The sequence below is a fragment of the Hordeum vulgare genome, chromosome 2H (genome assembly GCF_904849725.1).
Source record: "Hordeum vulgare subsp. vulgare chromosome 2H, MorexV3_pseudomolecules_assembly, whole genome shotgun sequence".
Lineage (NCBI taxonomy): Eukaryota > Viridiplantae > Streptophyta > Magnoliopsida > Poales > Poaceae > Hordeum > Hordeum vulgare.
The window spans coordinates 605114639-605130535 of NC_058519.1; the positions used below are offsets into that span (position 1 = coordinate 605114639).

A 15897-nucleotide genomic window follows, 5' to 3' on the forward strand; every position below is an offset into this window, starting at 1 on the left:
TGTTAACATCATATAGGTTGTTGACCTAGTTGTTCATATAGAGACCTTTTTGTTGCTAACGCTAATTTGTTAAGAGAAGCTAAAAATTGGTAGTTCCCTATTCACCGCCCCCTCTAGTCAACCATATCGATCCTTTCACGACTCTTTCATAATCAATATTTTCAACCCTTTAATCTCCCCTTTCATATTGCTAGCCCCATCATATCCTTGCCCACGGATTTGAGTAAGAGTCAAATGATGATCGATAAGCAAAGATTCAATTGCATCTTTAAGTGATAAGGAAGTTGTCTTGGCAACATGAACAATACCAAGAAACATCTCACACCCCTTTCCAGCTTTACCAACATAACGTATGCAAATAGCAAGTTGCTCTTTGTGAGATGCATCACTAGACTCATCAGCTAAGATTGCATAGTGATCATCACCAAGATCTTCAATAATCTGTTTTGTAGTTAGGATAGCAAAACATTCAATAATTTGTTTTTGTATTGTTGGACTAGTCAAGATGCAGTTTTCAGGAGCATTGTGCAAAGCAATCTTATCAACTTCTTCATCATTTTCTGAAAGCCATTTTAGAAGTACAAGAAAGTTCCCCCTATTGCTAGATTCATCACTCTCATCATGTCCACGAAATGCCAATCCTTGGTTCAAAACAAACCTCAAGCATCTAAGTGAATAGGTTAGCCTAGCCTTGTAAAGACGTGTATCCTCTTTAGACACCCTCACAATGATATTATCAATTGATGATTGAGGTGTCACAAATGAATTATACTTCTCCTGAGCTTGGTCGTGAATGCTACTAATACCACCTACATGCTTGTCCAATGCATCAGGATTGTTCCAATATTTCCAACCATTTTTAACAAAGGCATCACCCCTAGGCCCCCAATTAGCTTTCCCTTTGAACAAATAACAGACAAAGCAATACGCTGCTTCCATTGAGACATTGTATTCTAGCCAACTATACTTTTCAAACCAAACAAAACTAATGTGTCGATTTTTAACATAGATTATCCTGACTTCAAAAGCATGTGCATATGGACGACATGCTATTTTTGCAATATATCTTCTTCGAAGACTATCTTGGTCATTAAAATCATACTCTCGATCACCTGAAAAGACATGTGCACTTGGCTGTTAGGGTGGTGGAAGGCTTGATGTTGCCTCTTCGATTTCAATATCGATCTTAGTATCAATGTCCGTATCAGAATGGATTGGAGCTCCGGAATTAGGACACCCCGCATTTCCAATATATTCGATGTGATTTTCAATAGCAATCTTCCTCGCTTTCTCTTCATGTTTACGAAAAAGGACCAGAATGGCACCATTCCTTTTCATGTTCTTCCTTGCAATTATATCAAAATTAAAACATCATTGCCAACCCAGCAGAAGCATACCAAATCAGTTCTACACCTCGATTTACTAAGCAGGAAAGCATCAATTTTTGGGAGGTTTGGAATTTCACCTCGCTTATTTGTTCAACCGGAGGGCTGTCGCCTGCACTGTGGTCTCTGGTGGTCACCGATGATGAGGACCAGAAACCATAGCAGCGGATTGACGATGGCTGAGCGCAGCGAGTGGCGGGACGAGGGGAGCAGCCGAGCAGCGACCAGCCGACCAGCGAGACGAGGGGAGCAACGGGAGCAGCGCGAGGAGGAGACCGGTACTCCGGTAGAGGGGAGAGGGGAGAGGAGCGGCGAGAGTCGCCGGAGGCCGGAGGCCGGAGTAGTGGCGGCTGGCGACGACTGCTCTGGCGGGATCGCGGGAGGCGGGAGGAAGAGACGAGAGACGAGAACCCTAGATGGGCAGTGTTGGCTGGGCTCAAACAGTTTTTGGGCTAAATTAGTACTATATGCTAATATATTCTTTTCAAATTCTGGGTGGGCCACGGGCCACTGTGCCTATACGCTGCATCCCTTTGCAACGCATGAGCCCTTTTGCTAGTATATACTTAGGAACGGTTATTAGAAGCACTTAATTAGGAAGGAAATAACTTACCGCCTAGCAATTGTAGTAGATCAAACGGATAGCATGATGTTAATCCAAAGCCATCTAGTCGTCTAACGGGAGCGAGCAGTTCCCAATTTTGTTCCAACTACTTCTATTTGTTCATTTTTGTTCCAATTGGACTTTTTGATGGGCTTTCGTTTATCGTTGAGAGAAGGACGTATCGGGTTGTTTTGAAGCAATGGACCGACAAATTTTTAGCTGAGTCAATTTTTGTTCCAATGAAACTTCTGTTTGTTCATTCGATATTTTTTCCAATCAGGCTCACACCCCTTTTCATTAATCTCTTAATGAAAATAATCAGTACATAACGATAATCTCGCGCCATAAGAGATCTGAAAACTAACAGAGAGAAAGGAAGCGGGGAAGGGTGAGCGGGATGGGGTATTAACACGAACCGTTGTGGATGCTCAAACTCGAGGTATCCACTACGGGTTAAAAACTGTTAACACTACAAAACATCTCGAGGGGTACCACAGATTCCAAGAAACCACAAAAGCCATTAGGCAATACATATCACCTCTGAGCAAACATCAAGTCTCAGTGAGCAACATGATCTAAAAGGACAACAACACAACCACGAGATCCACCATCACCCGACATCATTTCACAGTACTACAGCTGCGTCTGCAATCAAGAATCTACGTGATGAAGAAGAACGATTTGTGAGCGTCGAAGCAGTCTGAATCACCCTTTGCACACCAGCCTGGAACTTTTCTTTGCCTTCCATCTTCAGTTGTCATGTCCAATGCATCAAAAAGGAGCAAGCAGTGAAAATAGCCTCTAATGGAGTACGAACTACATTGTTCACTCGATATGAAATCAACAACTAGAATAACTAGATGATGTCCCGTTACGTTGCTGCGGGAAACTCGCTAAAAGAATGCATAAAAGTTCCTAGAAAATATCTATAACTAATGGGAAGTAAATCTAAGTTTAAAAATGAAGAGAATACAAAGAATATAAAAATGTATCAATGTTAAAAGAATGTTCATATCAAACAAAAATGTGAATGTAAACTACATAGGTATGGTGCAAGCAACCAATACATATATTTGAAATAGATGGTCTAATGCAAGAAAATAACTTGTGTGTAACATGCATGAATTGATGATGTACTGCTTGCATGGATAGAGTAATGAGAAACAATATAATTTATGACTTAAATGCATGACTTGCTCTTGTGGCATAGTTGCAGGTCTAGAAAATTTAACTAGTGGGTTGTAGCTATTTAAGAATAGAAGATTTGACTCACACCGATTGACCCATGGCCACTCCTTAATAACATAGTGAGCAGAGAGACGTCACTACACACAACATTGCATCCGCGGCAAGGTTCATACACACACGTATACATTCATTTGTATGAACGCATACATGCATACCATACTCCTATGAGTGAGAGACTGAACCGACATATCATTTAAAAAATTTATGAAGGCATCATAGACACCTCATCATCAACGAAGACGTCTCATCACCTTCGTGGGTTAAAATACTACTAGTACAATCCTTGTAACCATACAACCACACATTTGATTATGTACCCTTTAATCGGGGCATCCCCTACACCACGGGCATGTCAGTGTTCGTATTCCTAGTCCGTGGTATACGTACAGCACATACCCTTCGTGTCACACAGTCGTGGCAGCGTAGAAGAAACAGACGGGGGGCGCACGCACTGTAGCACCGTGCAACCGCGCGCTGTGCTGCACGAACGTCGGTCGGGCTCCGGCGGTGCCCGTGCAGCTCCGTATGCGAGCATCACGTGTAGCCGTGTAGGGTGTCGCCAAGAGCCGGGCCGGGCCGGGCCGAGCCGACCGTTGGTAATCTAATCTACCATCACGCGCGCCACACGCGCATAACATAATCCTCGCCCGCCCCCCCTCCATGGTTTTGGTTTTGGTTTTGGTTGCGTCCATCGTCCGGTCCGTTGGCACCTCGCGTGCGTGCGTGCACCTACCGGCGTGTCGTGGGGTTGCAGGCTCTGTGGTGCGGCTACTTGCAGCACCGTGTCGTGTCCGGCCGGAGACGTTCAGTGCAATCCACTCAAACGCACGCACGCACGCACGAACGAGAGCGGAGCGGAGTGATAGTGATTAGTTGGCGCGAGCGATCATGTACCACACCACCAATGATGGTTGCTTGCAAGCGATTATCGAGAGCTAACACTAACCGGGCCGTTAATGACGACTGCTGGTACACACGCTCCAGTGGCTGTTGCCCTCAGGCTCACGCAGCGGCACCCGATGGAGCGAGCGAGCGATCTTCCTCTGCTCACGCATCCAATTCGGTTATTTCCGAAAGGAGCAGGCTGGCTAGATGTAGACTGTAGTGCATACTCGATACGAGGGAAACAACGCCGTTGGACAGAGATCGAACGGGACGGAACAGTAGATAGTTATAGCGGACCCAAAGAAAAGAAGAAGATTTGCACCCCGCACCGACGCAGAATTATAATCGCGCGGGCGCTGTTAACGGAAGGTTAGAGGGAAAACGCAGCGCACCGTCGCAATCATCTCCTCGCCCGAATGGCAGCGCCTGTCACTACCCGAAGTAATTAATTCGAATTACCACCACTACCACTACCACTACCACTACCGTGTACTCCTCCTACCAGCAACCCTTTCGAATTCGCCAAGACAAAAACGCACTCCGTCAGAGAAGGAAAGAAAAAGCAGCCCAGGGGTAATACGGTCATTTAACGCGAAGCAACAGTAGCAGCGGGCAGCTGCATCACGGGGGAGGGGAGGGGAGGAGAGAGAGGGAGTCCTTCGTCGCGGTGGTAACAGACAGACAGCGCGGAGAGAGAGAGAGAGGGAGGGAGGGGAGCTGAAAGGCGTCGTACGCGCTCCCTCCCACCATCCCCCGCCCCGCTGCATTATTTTCTCTCTCCCTCCCTCCGCCTCCCCGTTTATTCTCTCTCCCCCTTCCTACTCTCTGTCCCCCATCTGCTCCATTTCCTCCCTCCCACCCCATTCCGTCGGCGCGGCAGCCCAACCAAAACCAAGCTCACTCCCCCGACGAGATGCTCGCCCTTCCGCTCAGGTACGAACCGACGTTCCTCGCGCCCCAAGCCCGCCCTCCACGGGTTCTTGGCGCCATTGCCGTCTACCCCCTGCTGCTTCTTGGTCCGAGCGAGTCCCGAGATTTGTTCGCTTGCCTGCCTGCCTGCCTGCTTAGACGAACCCGCTCCGGGAAGAGGGGAGGGGCCTCCGAGGCAGGCCACGAGAGAGGGAGGGGGAGGGGGGTGGTTGCGGGAGGCCGGGGGAAAACGTCCTTTTTGCCACCAAAGGCGGTGGTTGCGGTGCCCCTCGCCGCGGTTCTCGGGGACCGCCAGCGTTGCTAATGCGGCGCCTCGCTGTTTCCTGCTGTCGGTGGGGCGAGATTCCGCTGGGATTTCCGCAGATTCGTCTTTTCCCAGGGCTTCCACCTGTGTGTGAGATGCGCGCAGGGATTGGGCTTTTTAGCTACTACTTCCTGTATGTTTACGGATTTTTCTTTATTCGGTGATTACTGGGGATATATCTGTCTTGTGGCCGATAAATCATTCCTCACCTACCACTTCTTGGCTGCTGCTGTTTCTAGTTGTAATTCCTGCAATTTTAAGAGGGGTATTTTGCCTTCTTGTTTTTTCAGAAAGATGCCTAGATCTGGCACTGGTTCATTCATCTTTTTCTCCTTTTGCGGGTGCCTAGTTCGTCGATCTGAAACGGGCATTGCCCCTATGAGCTTTGCTGCCATGCTGTGATCTACTAGTATTTCCCAGCGTTACTTTGTTCCTATGCTTAAGGCCTGGCTGGTTAGGATCTACAGTAGACGTCATGCAAATCGATTACTCACCGCAGGAGTAGAATGGTGTCAAAAAACCATTTTATTTACCCTTCTAGTAGCTGCAAATAACTATGTTGGTTAGTATCACTGGGAGTCCTTTGCTGAAGCTTCAAGCTATATCTAAGATCTGATACTGTCGTTGCCAACTTCACTGCACGCTGGAAGTCATGTTTCAACTGTGTGAGGGGGTGGGGCACGCATTTCTTGCCACTGATGTTTTCATTTGTCTCGAGATTTAGCAGTTTCTTTTTTCTGCATACATTTGGGCGTGCATACTTAGTTATTTCAGGGGAGACGTCTCCATGAATTCTGAATGTTTCCAGAGTTTGTCCATAGCTTCATTTGGGGGGGAATGCTATATTATCTTATTCCAACTTGACTTGTCATATCAGGTTAACTTAGCTTGTTGTATCTGAAACTTGTTAAAGGGTTAGATCCGAATCTTGAAATAGATCTACTACGGCTGAGTCCTTCACTTCATGTATATTTTGTTTAGGTACCGATGCTATTGATGGCTTTGGCACTCAAATCTTGTCGCTAGTCTGTTAATTATTTTTGAGAGACATGTTGTTAATTTACTTTCCTACCATTAGTAAACGTGTTTTTTTTTTCAGCAACTTGTGTCCTAGAATGGTTTTGCCAATGATTGTGATAGAAAAAGATTTGAGCCATTGTTACAACAGACTCTCACACTAGCCTATTATTAGGGGCACCTAATAGGAAAACATGAAATGTGCTATCATACGCTTATATGCTGCATTTATAAATATCTGAAGATCTTATGGAATTTTGTATGTGCCAGCGTACACATATAATGTGTCCGCACAGTAATGAAACAAAAGCATTTTTGGTAAGTGCGAGGTAAAATCTGTAGCATCTATCATTGCAAGACATACGTCAATGCCAGCTAAACAATATGCATGTGTGTGATAGCTGAAAAGCAAGCTGGCCAATAATTGGCGCGTGTCTGAAAAGTGAATTTTCCTCTCCTAAAATTAACCCAAGCCATCCTTTTTTCGCCCAATCAATCCCGCAGAATTCTTCACCTTGCGGTGGACCCTTAGTGCCTGCCCCTCACTGCTCCATCACAGCCACTCATCCCCCACCTAGCCCTCGTAGCCTGCTGCACCTTGCCATTGCTATGCTGTCGCTGGTGCCCTTTGAGCCTTGCATGAAGGAACTATTTGATTGCGTTGTCTTTTCATGACGTGCAAGTTTTTACTCCAGTGTCAGTCAAGGAAAGTCTTAACAAATTAGTAAATATGCTTAGCATGTATGCCACACTAAATTTTCTCTGAAGAGTTAGTTCTTATTCTAGTATGTTTTTGTTGTTCTGTCCCATGCATCAATTTTCTAATTAGATCATGTTTTACTGTTGTTAACCCACTCTGATGTAAAAGCCATTCATTTAAAATCCGGTAGATGATCAGTATTATTGTGGTTCTTACTGTCATATTTTTTTTTCCTTTATCTGCATGCTATTTTGTTCTAAAGTGATTATCTCTTGGTCACATATTGGCAAAATGTACTTCACATGCATCGGCTATTTATTATGTCCTTTTTCAGGAGCTGATTCAAGGTGTAGGTTGTACTATGAGAAGGACAGCTGTGCACGTCAAGACTCAAATTAGCTTTGCTTGATTACACTACAGCTGATTGAATAATAATATATACTTGATTTTGGTGGTTCAAAAACATGGGTTCTAGATTTCCATCACATCAGCTGAGCAGTGGTCTTTATGTATCTGGCCGACCTGAGCAACCTAAGGAGAAGGCCCCGACCTTTGGATCCAATGTGATGCCATACACTGGTGGTGACACCAAGAAATCTGGAGAGCTTGGGAAGATGTTTGAGCTCCATGCTGAAAGATCTAGAAAATCTGGTCCTCTAGGCAATGCTCCTTCGAGAAATCCTTCATTTGGCGGTGCTGCTTCCAACTCTGGACCTGTCTCTAATGCTGGCGGTCGGTCAAACTACTCGGGTTCTCTTTCATCTTCAGTTCCTGGTGCTGGAGGATCAGCAAGAGCAAAATCTAACTCCGGACCACTCAATAAGCATGGAGAACCAGTAAAGCGGTCATCTGGTCCCCAGTCTGGAGGTGTGACCCCAATGGCTCGCCAGAATTCCGGTCCTCTTCCTCCAATGCTTCCTACGACCGGGCTTATCACATCTGGCCCTGTTACTTCTGGACCACTGAATTCGTCTGGTGCCCCAAGAAGAAAAGTATCTGGATCTCTTGATCCTGCTGCATCGATGAAGGTGCGGGCCACATCGCTTGCTCACAACCAGGCTGTTACTACACTCACCAGTGAAGGTGGTTTCTCAGTTATGGGAAGCATTTCAAAGTGGGTATTCTGGCTAGTGATCACACTCTTGCTGTTCGGGTTTGCAGTAGGTCTCTTCATTCTTATTGCTGTTCACAATGCGATTGTGCTGATAGTTGTTGTTGCAATGATTGGTTCTGCTGCTGCACTTGTGTCTTGGAATGTTTGGCGGGGCAGGAGAGGCGTGCTCAGGTTTGTCAATAGCTGTCCTGATACTGATCTCAGAACTGCAAAAGATGGAGAGTATGTGAAGGTTACAGGGGTATGTGAAATGCTTCTGACCCTGTTGGATTTATTGCCCTTATTCACTCTGATAAATTGCTGTTTAGTGTCAGTATTCATCCTGTTCTACTGAGCATATGCTCATATGTTGCAATGCGCCCTAATGACACTAACCTTAACATATTTTAGTACTATCAGAGTCTCAAGTCAGCACGTAATATACCAATATATCACCAATTTGCATGGTCGTTATAATTGAATTCTTATAGTCACTTAGTTCCACATGGAGCATAAACTCCTTGTCACTTTTTGGATACTGCGTACATTAATCTACATGTTGACAAGACACATATTGTTGTTCTGTTATTTGTTACCATTCAGTAATGATCACTATGCCAAACTTCACAGGTTGTTACGTGTGGAAATTTCCCCCTGGAGTCCTCATTTCAAAGGATTCCGAGATGTGTGTACACTTCAACTAGGCTGTATGAGTATAGGGGCTGGGATTCAAAAACTGCAAACCCCAAGCATCGCCGGTTTACCTGGGGATTACGCACAGCAGAGGTGGGTTTTGTTTTTTCATGACTGCCTAAAAATGATGCTTAAAATTGCAAACCCCGGTATAAAGATGTGTTAAAAAATGTTACTGATGCAGTTATACTACTTTCTTCCTTACTGACCCTGACATTTCACCTGTAACTATTGCAGCGGCATGCGGTCGATTTCTACATTTCAGACTTTCAGTCTGGGCTTCGAGCATTGGTGAGAACCGGAAGCGGTGCACGGGTGACACCATATGTCGATGAATCCGTAGTAATTGATGTCAATCCTGAGAACAAGGACATGTCTCCTGAATTTTTAAGATGGCTACGAGAAAGGAACCTCTCAAGTGATGGTCGGAAAATGCGCCTAAAAGAAGGGTATTATTTTCTTTATGTTGCTTTCCACCTAGAAGGCTTGCATTGCTGCATAAAAGCTAGAGATACTTACCTTCTATTCCAAAGCTGCGCTCCAAAAGATACGTGAATAATTGTGTCCTACTCTATCCTGTACCCGCAGATACATCAAGGAAGGCAGCACTGTGAGTGTGATGGGTGTTGTTCAAAAGAATGAGAGCGTGTTGATGATAGTACCTCCATCAGAGCCCATCTCATCTGGTTGCCAGTGGGGTACTTGTTTCTTCCCAGCGAACCTCGATGGACTGGTTGTGAGATGTGAAGATACTTCAGACATGGATGTGATACCAGTATAGCAAGCTGATGATTGCTGTGGTGTGGAATAGCTGCTGTTGAAGAGGGAACGATGGCCTGTCGAATCTTTTGACCTCGGGTTGGGTTTGATTGGTAGAGTATTAGAACTGAGAAAAATGTACAAATGTTAGGTGTGATTAAGGCTAGTAAAGATGGAGTATGGCTGCTGGTTAATCTGTGTTTGGCTGTATAGTCCTTTTTCAATGTGTTTTGTCCTCCTTCGCTCCTGTTTTTTCGGTTATGAGCTCTCAATACTTGTGTAATATGATTGCTTTTGGGCTGTTTGAAGACTTGTTGAATCGGGTTTATGTGTTATTTAGGATGAACTTCTTGCACCGCTGTTAAAGCCTTAAATGTATTGTTGCTGTTACTTTTATGTATCCATATTGTTGGTCCATTTCATCCATCCATGTTGGCTTTTGGGCTGTTTGAATATTTATGTTGGTATTTAGGTTGAATATTTCTTGCACTGCTGCTAAAGATGTTACCTGTCACATTTCTGTGTCCACATTGTTTTTGTATGTAATCAGAAAATGTCAAATACATTCCACTGGCTGTGATAATCTGTAACTTGCTTAGTTAGGATATCGGTTTGTTTGCAGCACAAAATACTTGAGATTTACTGGATGCATATATTCCTTTATTTGTGTTGAGATTGAGATCTAGTTAGGGGCCGAATTACCCAAAACATAAGGTGGTGAAGACACTGTATAGGAAATGTAGAAGGGAACAGACCTGCACGTATCGAAAAAAATAGGGCCAAACTGTATTGTGATTATACATCAAGACTTTGTTGTAGATATGAGAATGGTCTGATAAAGTAAACTGCAGGGATCTATCTATCAGAAAACAGGAGAATTTCTTGGGCTCATATATAATATTGAAGAGTGAATCTGGTGTAACTGAGAAAACATCAGGAGAACAAGGGCTTTATTGTAAGAGAAGACGATCCACCGGTAACTATATCAGCAAAGGGACCGGCGCGCGAAATCTTAAAAAAATTTGGACCATTTCTCGATTTGTGCGTGTCATCCTTGCGCAGGGGCCATGCTAATCTTCTCTGTATCGTTCCAATTTTATCGTATGTCCCCGAAGGGACGATACTGTCCGCTGAGGCCGAGCTTATAAATCGGTGGTGGTGTCCCTGCGTAAGCGAGGTGGGACTAAAAACCTCAGACTGCTGCGTTTTGCCTCCCCGGCGGCGCCGCGCGTGTGCGTAAGCCATCCCGAGCGAAGGATCCCGACCCGCTGGACCAAAAGCCCAGCGGCAAGCATATGGGCTGCATCTCATTACGTGGCCCAAATCGGTAGAGAGACTGAGCATAGTGCTATTTGTTTTTTTATCCGTGCCACACGCCGAAGTCCGAACGTCATCGTGTTGAGTTAGACTGTGTTGTGTTCAGTTGTAGTACAAAATGATCACACAAAATCATTTTATTACTACTCTGAACGAGCACACACAATGATCCGACGATCCTTCTAACGACGGTCCGGAGCGTCGCACTACAAAATCATTGTAAAAACATGCGCATGTTGCTGGACGCCCGACCTGGCAGAAGCAAATGCATCTCATTTTCAACCGCATGCGGTGGTGTTCATCAGGCGACCCGTCCTCCGATCTTGGCCAACTTCATTGATTGACCATCCGGCCAGAGCCAGGGACCTGGTCCCCGGGTCTCGATCGGCAGGCAAGTTGCCCTGGATACCCGCAGCAACATTTTACACGGTGCGGGTCGTGTAGACACACGGGATAAATGGGGGGAAACTTGAGGTATGACTCTGGAATCTGGATTGACCTACCATGCATCACGCAGGTAGGTTATCCTTTGATTTCTTTCTACAGTTAGTTAGCTGACGAAGAGGGGATGGGTAAGTAAGAACACCTTGCTGCTTTCTCTTGAGGGTAACTGTCAGTGTTCTAATCTTCAGGGCAACTGTCAGTCTGCCGCACTACGGGCTGGACGGGCGTTCTCTCTTTCAGGTGTACGTGTTTCAGGCATTATTTTCAGCTGGCAATTTTACCAGCGCATGCATCACAGTATCAGCGCCCCAAGTTAGGAGAACCCTCTTCAACCAAGAGTCTGGGATGGAGCAAGCAGGGCAGATGCAGACATGCAGTGAGCCCATGCGGAAGTCGACGCCCACCAGAAGATCAAAACAAGGCGATAAATGCACCAGCTCATGCTCGTGCCCAAACCAAAATAAAAAGGAAGGGTCCGGATCACAACAGGAGCTCCTACCCTCTCCCCCCCCAATGATTTTCTCCCCCTTCCGAAGAACCCGTGATCATCCAACAATCAATCAATCATTCCTCGAACGGTCCCGAACGGCAGCTGGTCCCGTGTTCTTCTTCCCACTAACCTACCTCCCCCCTCCTGAATTTCACTGTATGAACCCCTTTGATTTTCTTTTAACTAACTGTAGAATACTAGTAGAAGCGAGAAAAATGTACTGACGTTAGGTGTGATTATGGCTACGTACTAGTCTTTTTCAATGCATTACGTCCTCTTTTGCTCTTTTTTCGGTTATGAGCTGAGCTATATGAATACTTGTGTAATATGAGGACAAAGCGGCCGCTAAGCTTGCCACTTGGCACGGGTAAAACATCACCATCATTGGACGCACGACTCTTGTCAAGTCGGTAATTACCTCTCAGGCGGACGCTTTTCTGGGGGTGGATTTTTTTCCGGATGTCGTCGTCCTCCTCTCCTGTCGCGGCGATACGGCCTGTGCGGCGATTCTCGCCCCCGGCGCCACCATCTGAGCGGGTAGAGACAACCGAGCACGTGCTCATCTCCGTGCGTGGCAGCCATGTACCGCCACGGTCGCTTGATCCGGGGGTTCTCGGGCCCAAACCCGTGTCGCACGCAGTGGTCGAGCCGCTTGGGGCCCCGGTGCTACAGGGGAGAGAGAGCCTTATCTACTCACCCCGTCCCCCACCACCAACCCCGCACCACCCGCTGCCACTTCCACTTCCGATCTCGATCTCGATTCCCTCTTCAGCCACTTCTGGAGCTCTCCTAGGGTTTCCGCTCCTAGGGTTTCTTCTACCTTCGCCTGGTGGGAAGGAAAAGTGGGAGGGGATCAGCGATCTTTCGCTCAGGTGGCTGCTTCGCCTCCGCGGACGCAGTCCATGGCGGGACGCGACGGAGGTAATCGGTTCAATCGTGGAGATGGGGCGGCGGAAGGGAGATTCGGGCGTGGTGGCGGCCGATATGGGCGCGGCGGTGCCCGCGAGCATGGTGGTGGCGGCGGGGGCCGCAACTTGGTGTGGATGCGCGACAACGACGAAGGCGGCTCCTCCAACATTGATCCACGCCATGGGTCGTCCGACAAGGCGCGGTGGGATACTGAGGTGATAGAGCAAGGAGGTCCGCGCGGATCTGAGAAGTGGGGCGACATCACCGCGGTTGCTGGAGCAGCAGGCGGAAAGCAACCCCAAGTCCAAGACCGTCGTCATCCTACTCCTGGCAAGAGGAACACCGCCCCACTAGTGGGTGGTGCTGAGGTTTGCATTACCTGCAAGGATCCAGGTCATTTACCTGCGTTCTGTCCTCATTCTGTATGTGGTAGATGTGGGAATCATGGTCATCTGGCGTCGGTTTGCAACACGATGCTTCCTTGGGAATGTGTGGCTCCGATGTGTGGATTCCAGGCTAGAGGGACAGGTTTTTTCTATATTCATGATCACAGTACTCCGAACCAGAACACTGATAGGAATCGGTTCATTGTCATATCTGTGGTGGAGGGGTAAGCGTCTGGTAGACAGTTGGAGGAATTTTTTAATGCTTATATTAACACAAACTGGAGATGTTCTGCTAGGTCGATTGGGCCAAAAACTTTTGTGATGAGATTTCCATCACCTAGGGATGTTGATAAGGCTTGTTTTGCTGAGAGCATGCATGTAAAAAGTTGTGGGGCTGTGATTAATTTGAGGAAGTGGTCAGAATCTGTGGGAGCTAAAGGCATACTTAACATAGCTTGGGTTAATGTCAGTAATATTCCCTTGGATAAAAGGCATGAAAAAAACATTGCATATGTGGGTTCCTTGGTTGGGATCACTCTGGAAATAGATAAAGCTACTATAAACAGACCTGAATCAGTCAGGATTAAGTTGGGCTGTAGAGATGCTGAAAATATTCCTACATCTGCTGAAGGAGTTCTGGGGGGCCATTTCTATGATTTTTTCTTTTCTGTGGATAAGAATCTTGTGAAAAATCCTCCTAAAGAAAAAATTAATGTGCAAATGGAGGCTGATGGGGGAAATTCTCCTAAAAGAACTAAGCTTAATGAGAATATTAGACCTGATGGGCAGAATATTTGTTCATCTACTATGGGGGAGTCTTCGGCTCCCTCTGGCATGTCTGGATGAAAAAATATGATGAGTGTGAGATTGGACACTATTCAGGAAAAAGTTGATATGATGCAAAATCAGGAAAAAAGTGAGGAAACTCAATCTGATGAGGAAAGTGAGGATGTGGATAATGTGCTGCTCATAGATTCTATGGCTGCTGAAGCAGAAAAAAGTCATATGAAAGAGGTTGAAAAACAATCTGCTATGGGTACTTCCTTTCAGAAAATTGTGGTGAACTCTATGCAGACTGTTTCCAGTCCTGTGATTCACAGAAAATTCTCCTCTTACTTGGATGCTTGTATGGGAGAACCAACAGTTAATGAGATAAAAAATGGTGACAAGAATTCTCAGGAGAAAGAACAGACCTACTTTGTGCAATCTCCTGGGGAATCCTATGAAGATGTGGAGGTTATACCTACTCCTCCTGTGCTGGAAGAAGTGCAAGCCAGGTTCAGCAAAAGGAATGTTGAGATCACTATGGACCATGTTGGTGCCAGAGCTGAGAAGTTGGCAAAAAAGAGGAACTTACAAGGTAATGATTTGGTATCTGAAAATTCTTTTGATGTGCTATCCAATATGGAAATTGTTAATATGGCTGCCCATATGGGAGTGAATATCCCTGATGATTTTACTGTTATTGATGTTATTAGAGAACTGGAAAAATCTAGAGCTAATATAGCTAAGAAAGTTAATACTGATATTAAACAAACAGAAGAGGTGTTGTTGCTTACTAATGCAGCAGGGGAAGCCTCCCACCTTAATACAGCCTGGGGGGATGAGGGAGATGTAGTTGAGGAAGGATTTAAAAGTGTAAGATCTAGGCAAAAAGAAAAAATAAAAGTTAATGTGGTTATTTCTAAGCCTGTAACCAAGAGTCAAAATCAAAGAGTGAGTGGAATTGCAGGTAAGACCATGGACCCTGGTAAACCTAGCAATAAAATGTTGGAATTATGCCCTAGAGGCAATAATAAATATAGTTATTATTATAATTCTTGTATCAAGATAATAGTTTATTATCCATGCTATAATTGTATTGAATCAAGACTCATTTACATGTGTGGATACATAGACAAAACACCGTCCCTAGCATGCCTCTAGTTGGCTAGCCAGTTGATCGATGATAGTCAGTGTCTTCTGATTATGAACAAGATATTGTTGCTTGATAACTGGATCACGTCATTGGGAGAATCACGTGATGGACTAGACCCAAACTAATAGACGTAGCATGTTGATCGTGTCATTTTGTTGCTACTGTTTTCTGCGTGTCAAGTATTTATTCCTATGACCATGAGATCATATAACTCACTGACACCGGAGGAATGCTTTGTGTGTATCAAGCGTCGCAACGTAACTGGGTGACTATAAAGATGCTCTACAGGTATCTCCGAAGGTGTTAGTTGAGTTAGTATGGATCAAGACTGGGATTTGTCACTCCGTGTGACGGAGAGGTATCTCGGGGCCCACTCGGTAATACAACATCACACACAAGCCTTGCAAGCAATGTAACTTAGTGTAAGTTGCGGGATCTTGTATTACGGAACGAGTAAAGAGACTTGCCGGTAAACGAGATTGAAATAGGTATGCGGATACTGACGATCGAATCTCGGGCAAGTAACATACCGAAGGACAAAGGGAATGACATACGGGATTATACGAATCCTTGGCACTGAGATTCAAACGATAAGATCTTCGTAGAATATGTAGGATCCAATATGGGCATCCAGGTCCCGCTATTGGATATTGACCGAGGACTCTCTCGGGTCATGTCTACATAGTTCTCGAACCCGCAGGGTCTGCACACTTAAGGTTCGCGTATTAGAGTTATATGGTTGGTTACCGAATATTGTTCGGAGTCCCGGATGAGATCACGGACGTCACGAGGGTTTCCGGAATGGTCCGGAAACG

At 45.7% G+C, this 15897-nt stretch overlaps 1 protein-coding gene and 1 non-coding gene across 3 annotated transcripts; one reads left to right on the plus strand and one right to left on the minus strand.

The window, feature by feature from the left end:
- The first annotated feature begins 4772 nt into the window (after nt 1-4772).
- Nucleotides 4773-10014, plus strand: LOC123427683 (uncharacterized membrane protein At1g16860-like). 2 transcript variants are annotated; one of them, XM_045111785.1, is made up of 6 exons: nt 4829-5055; nt 7408-8187; nt 8344-8428; nt 8797-8952; nt 9097-9308; nt 9448-10014. In XM_045111785.1, the coding sequence occupies exons 2-6, from the start codon at nt 7538-7540 to the stop codon at nt 9638-9640; spliced, it is 1296 nt and encodes a 431-aa protein (XP_044967720.1). In that variant the 5' UTR covers nt 4829-5055; nt 7408-7537; the 3' UTR covers nt 9641-10014. The 2 variants fall into 2 exon arrangements, with proteins under 2 accessions (XP_044967719.1, XP_044967720.1); XM_045111784.1 differs by having other exon boundaries at nt 4773-5055; nt 7408-8428.
- A 620-nt stretch (nt 10015-10634) lies between these two features.
- On the minus strand, nt 10635-10737 carry LOC123433654. Its single transcript, XR_006624993.1, has one exon. It is a non-coding gene; the product is annotated as a U6 spliceosomal RNA (small nuclear RNA).
- Between the last annotated feature and the right edge of the window lie 5160 nt (nt 10738-15897).

Bases quoted from the DNA above. Each gene is read 5' to 3' on its own strand.
- LOC123427683 (XM_045111784.1), top strand. From the start codon at position 7,538: ATGGGTTCTAGATTTCCATCACATCAGCTGAGCAGTGGTCTTTATGTA. The intron at 8,953-9,096 runs GTGGGTTTTGTT...TAACTATTGCAG, and splicing joins GGGGATTACGCACAGCAGAG to CGGCATGCGGTCGATTTCTA. The intron at 9,309-9,447 runs GTATTATTTTCT...CTGTACCCGCAG, and splicing joins AAAATGCGCCTAAAAGAAGG to ATACATCAAGGAAGGCAGCA.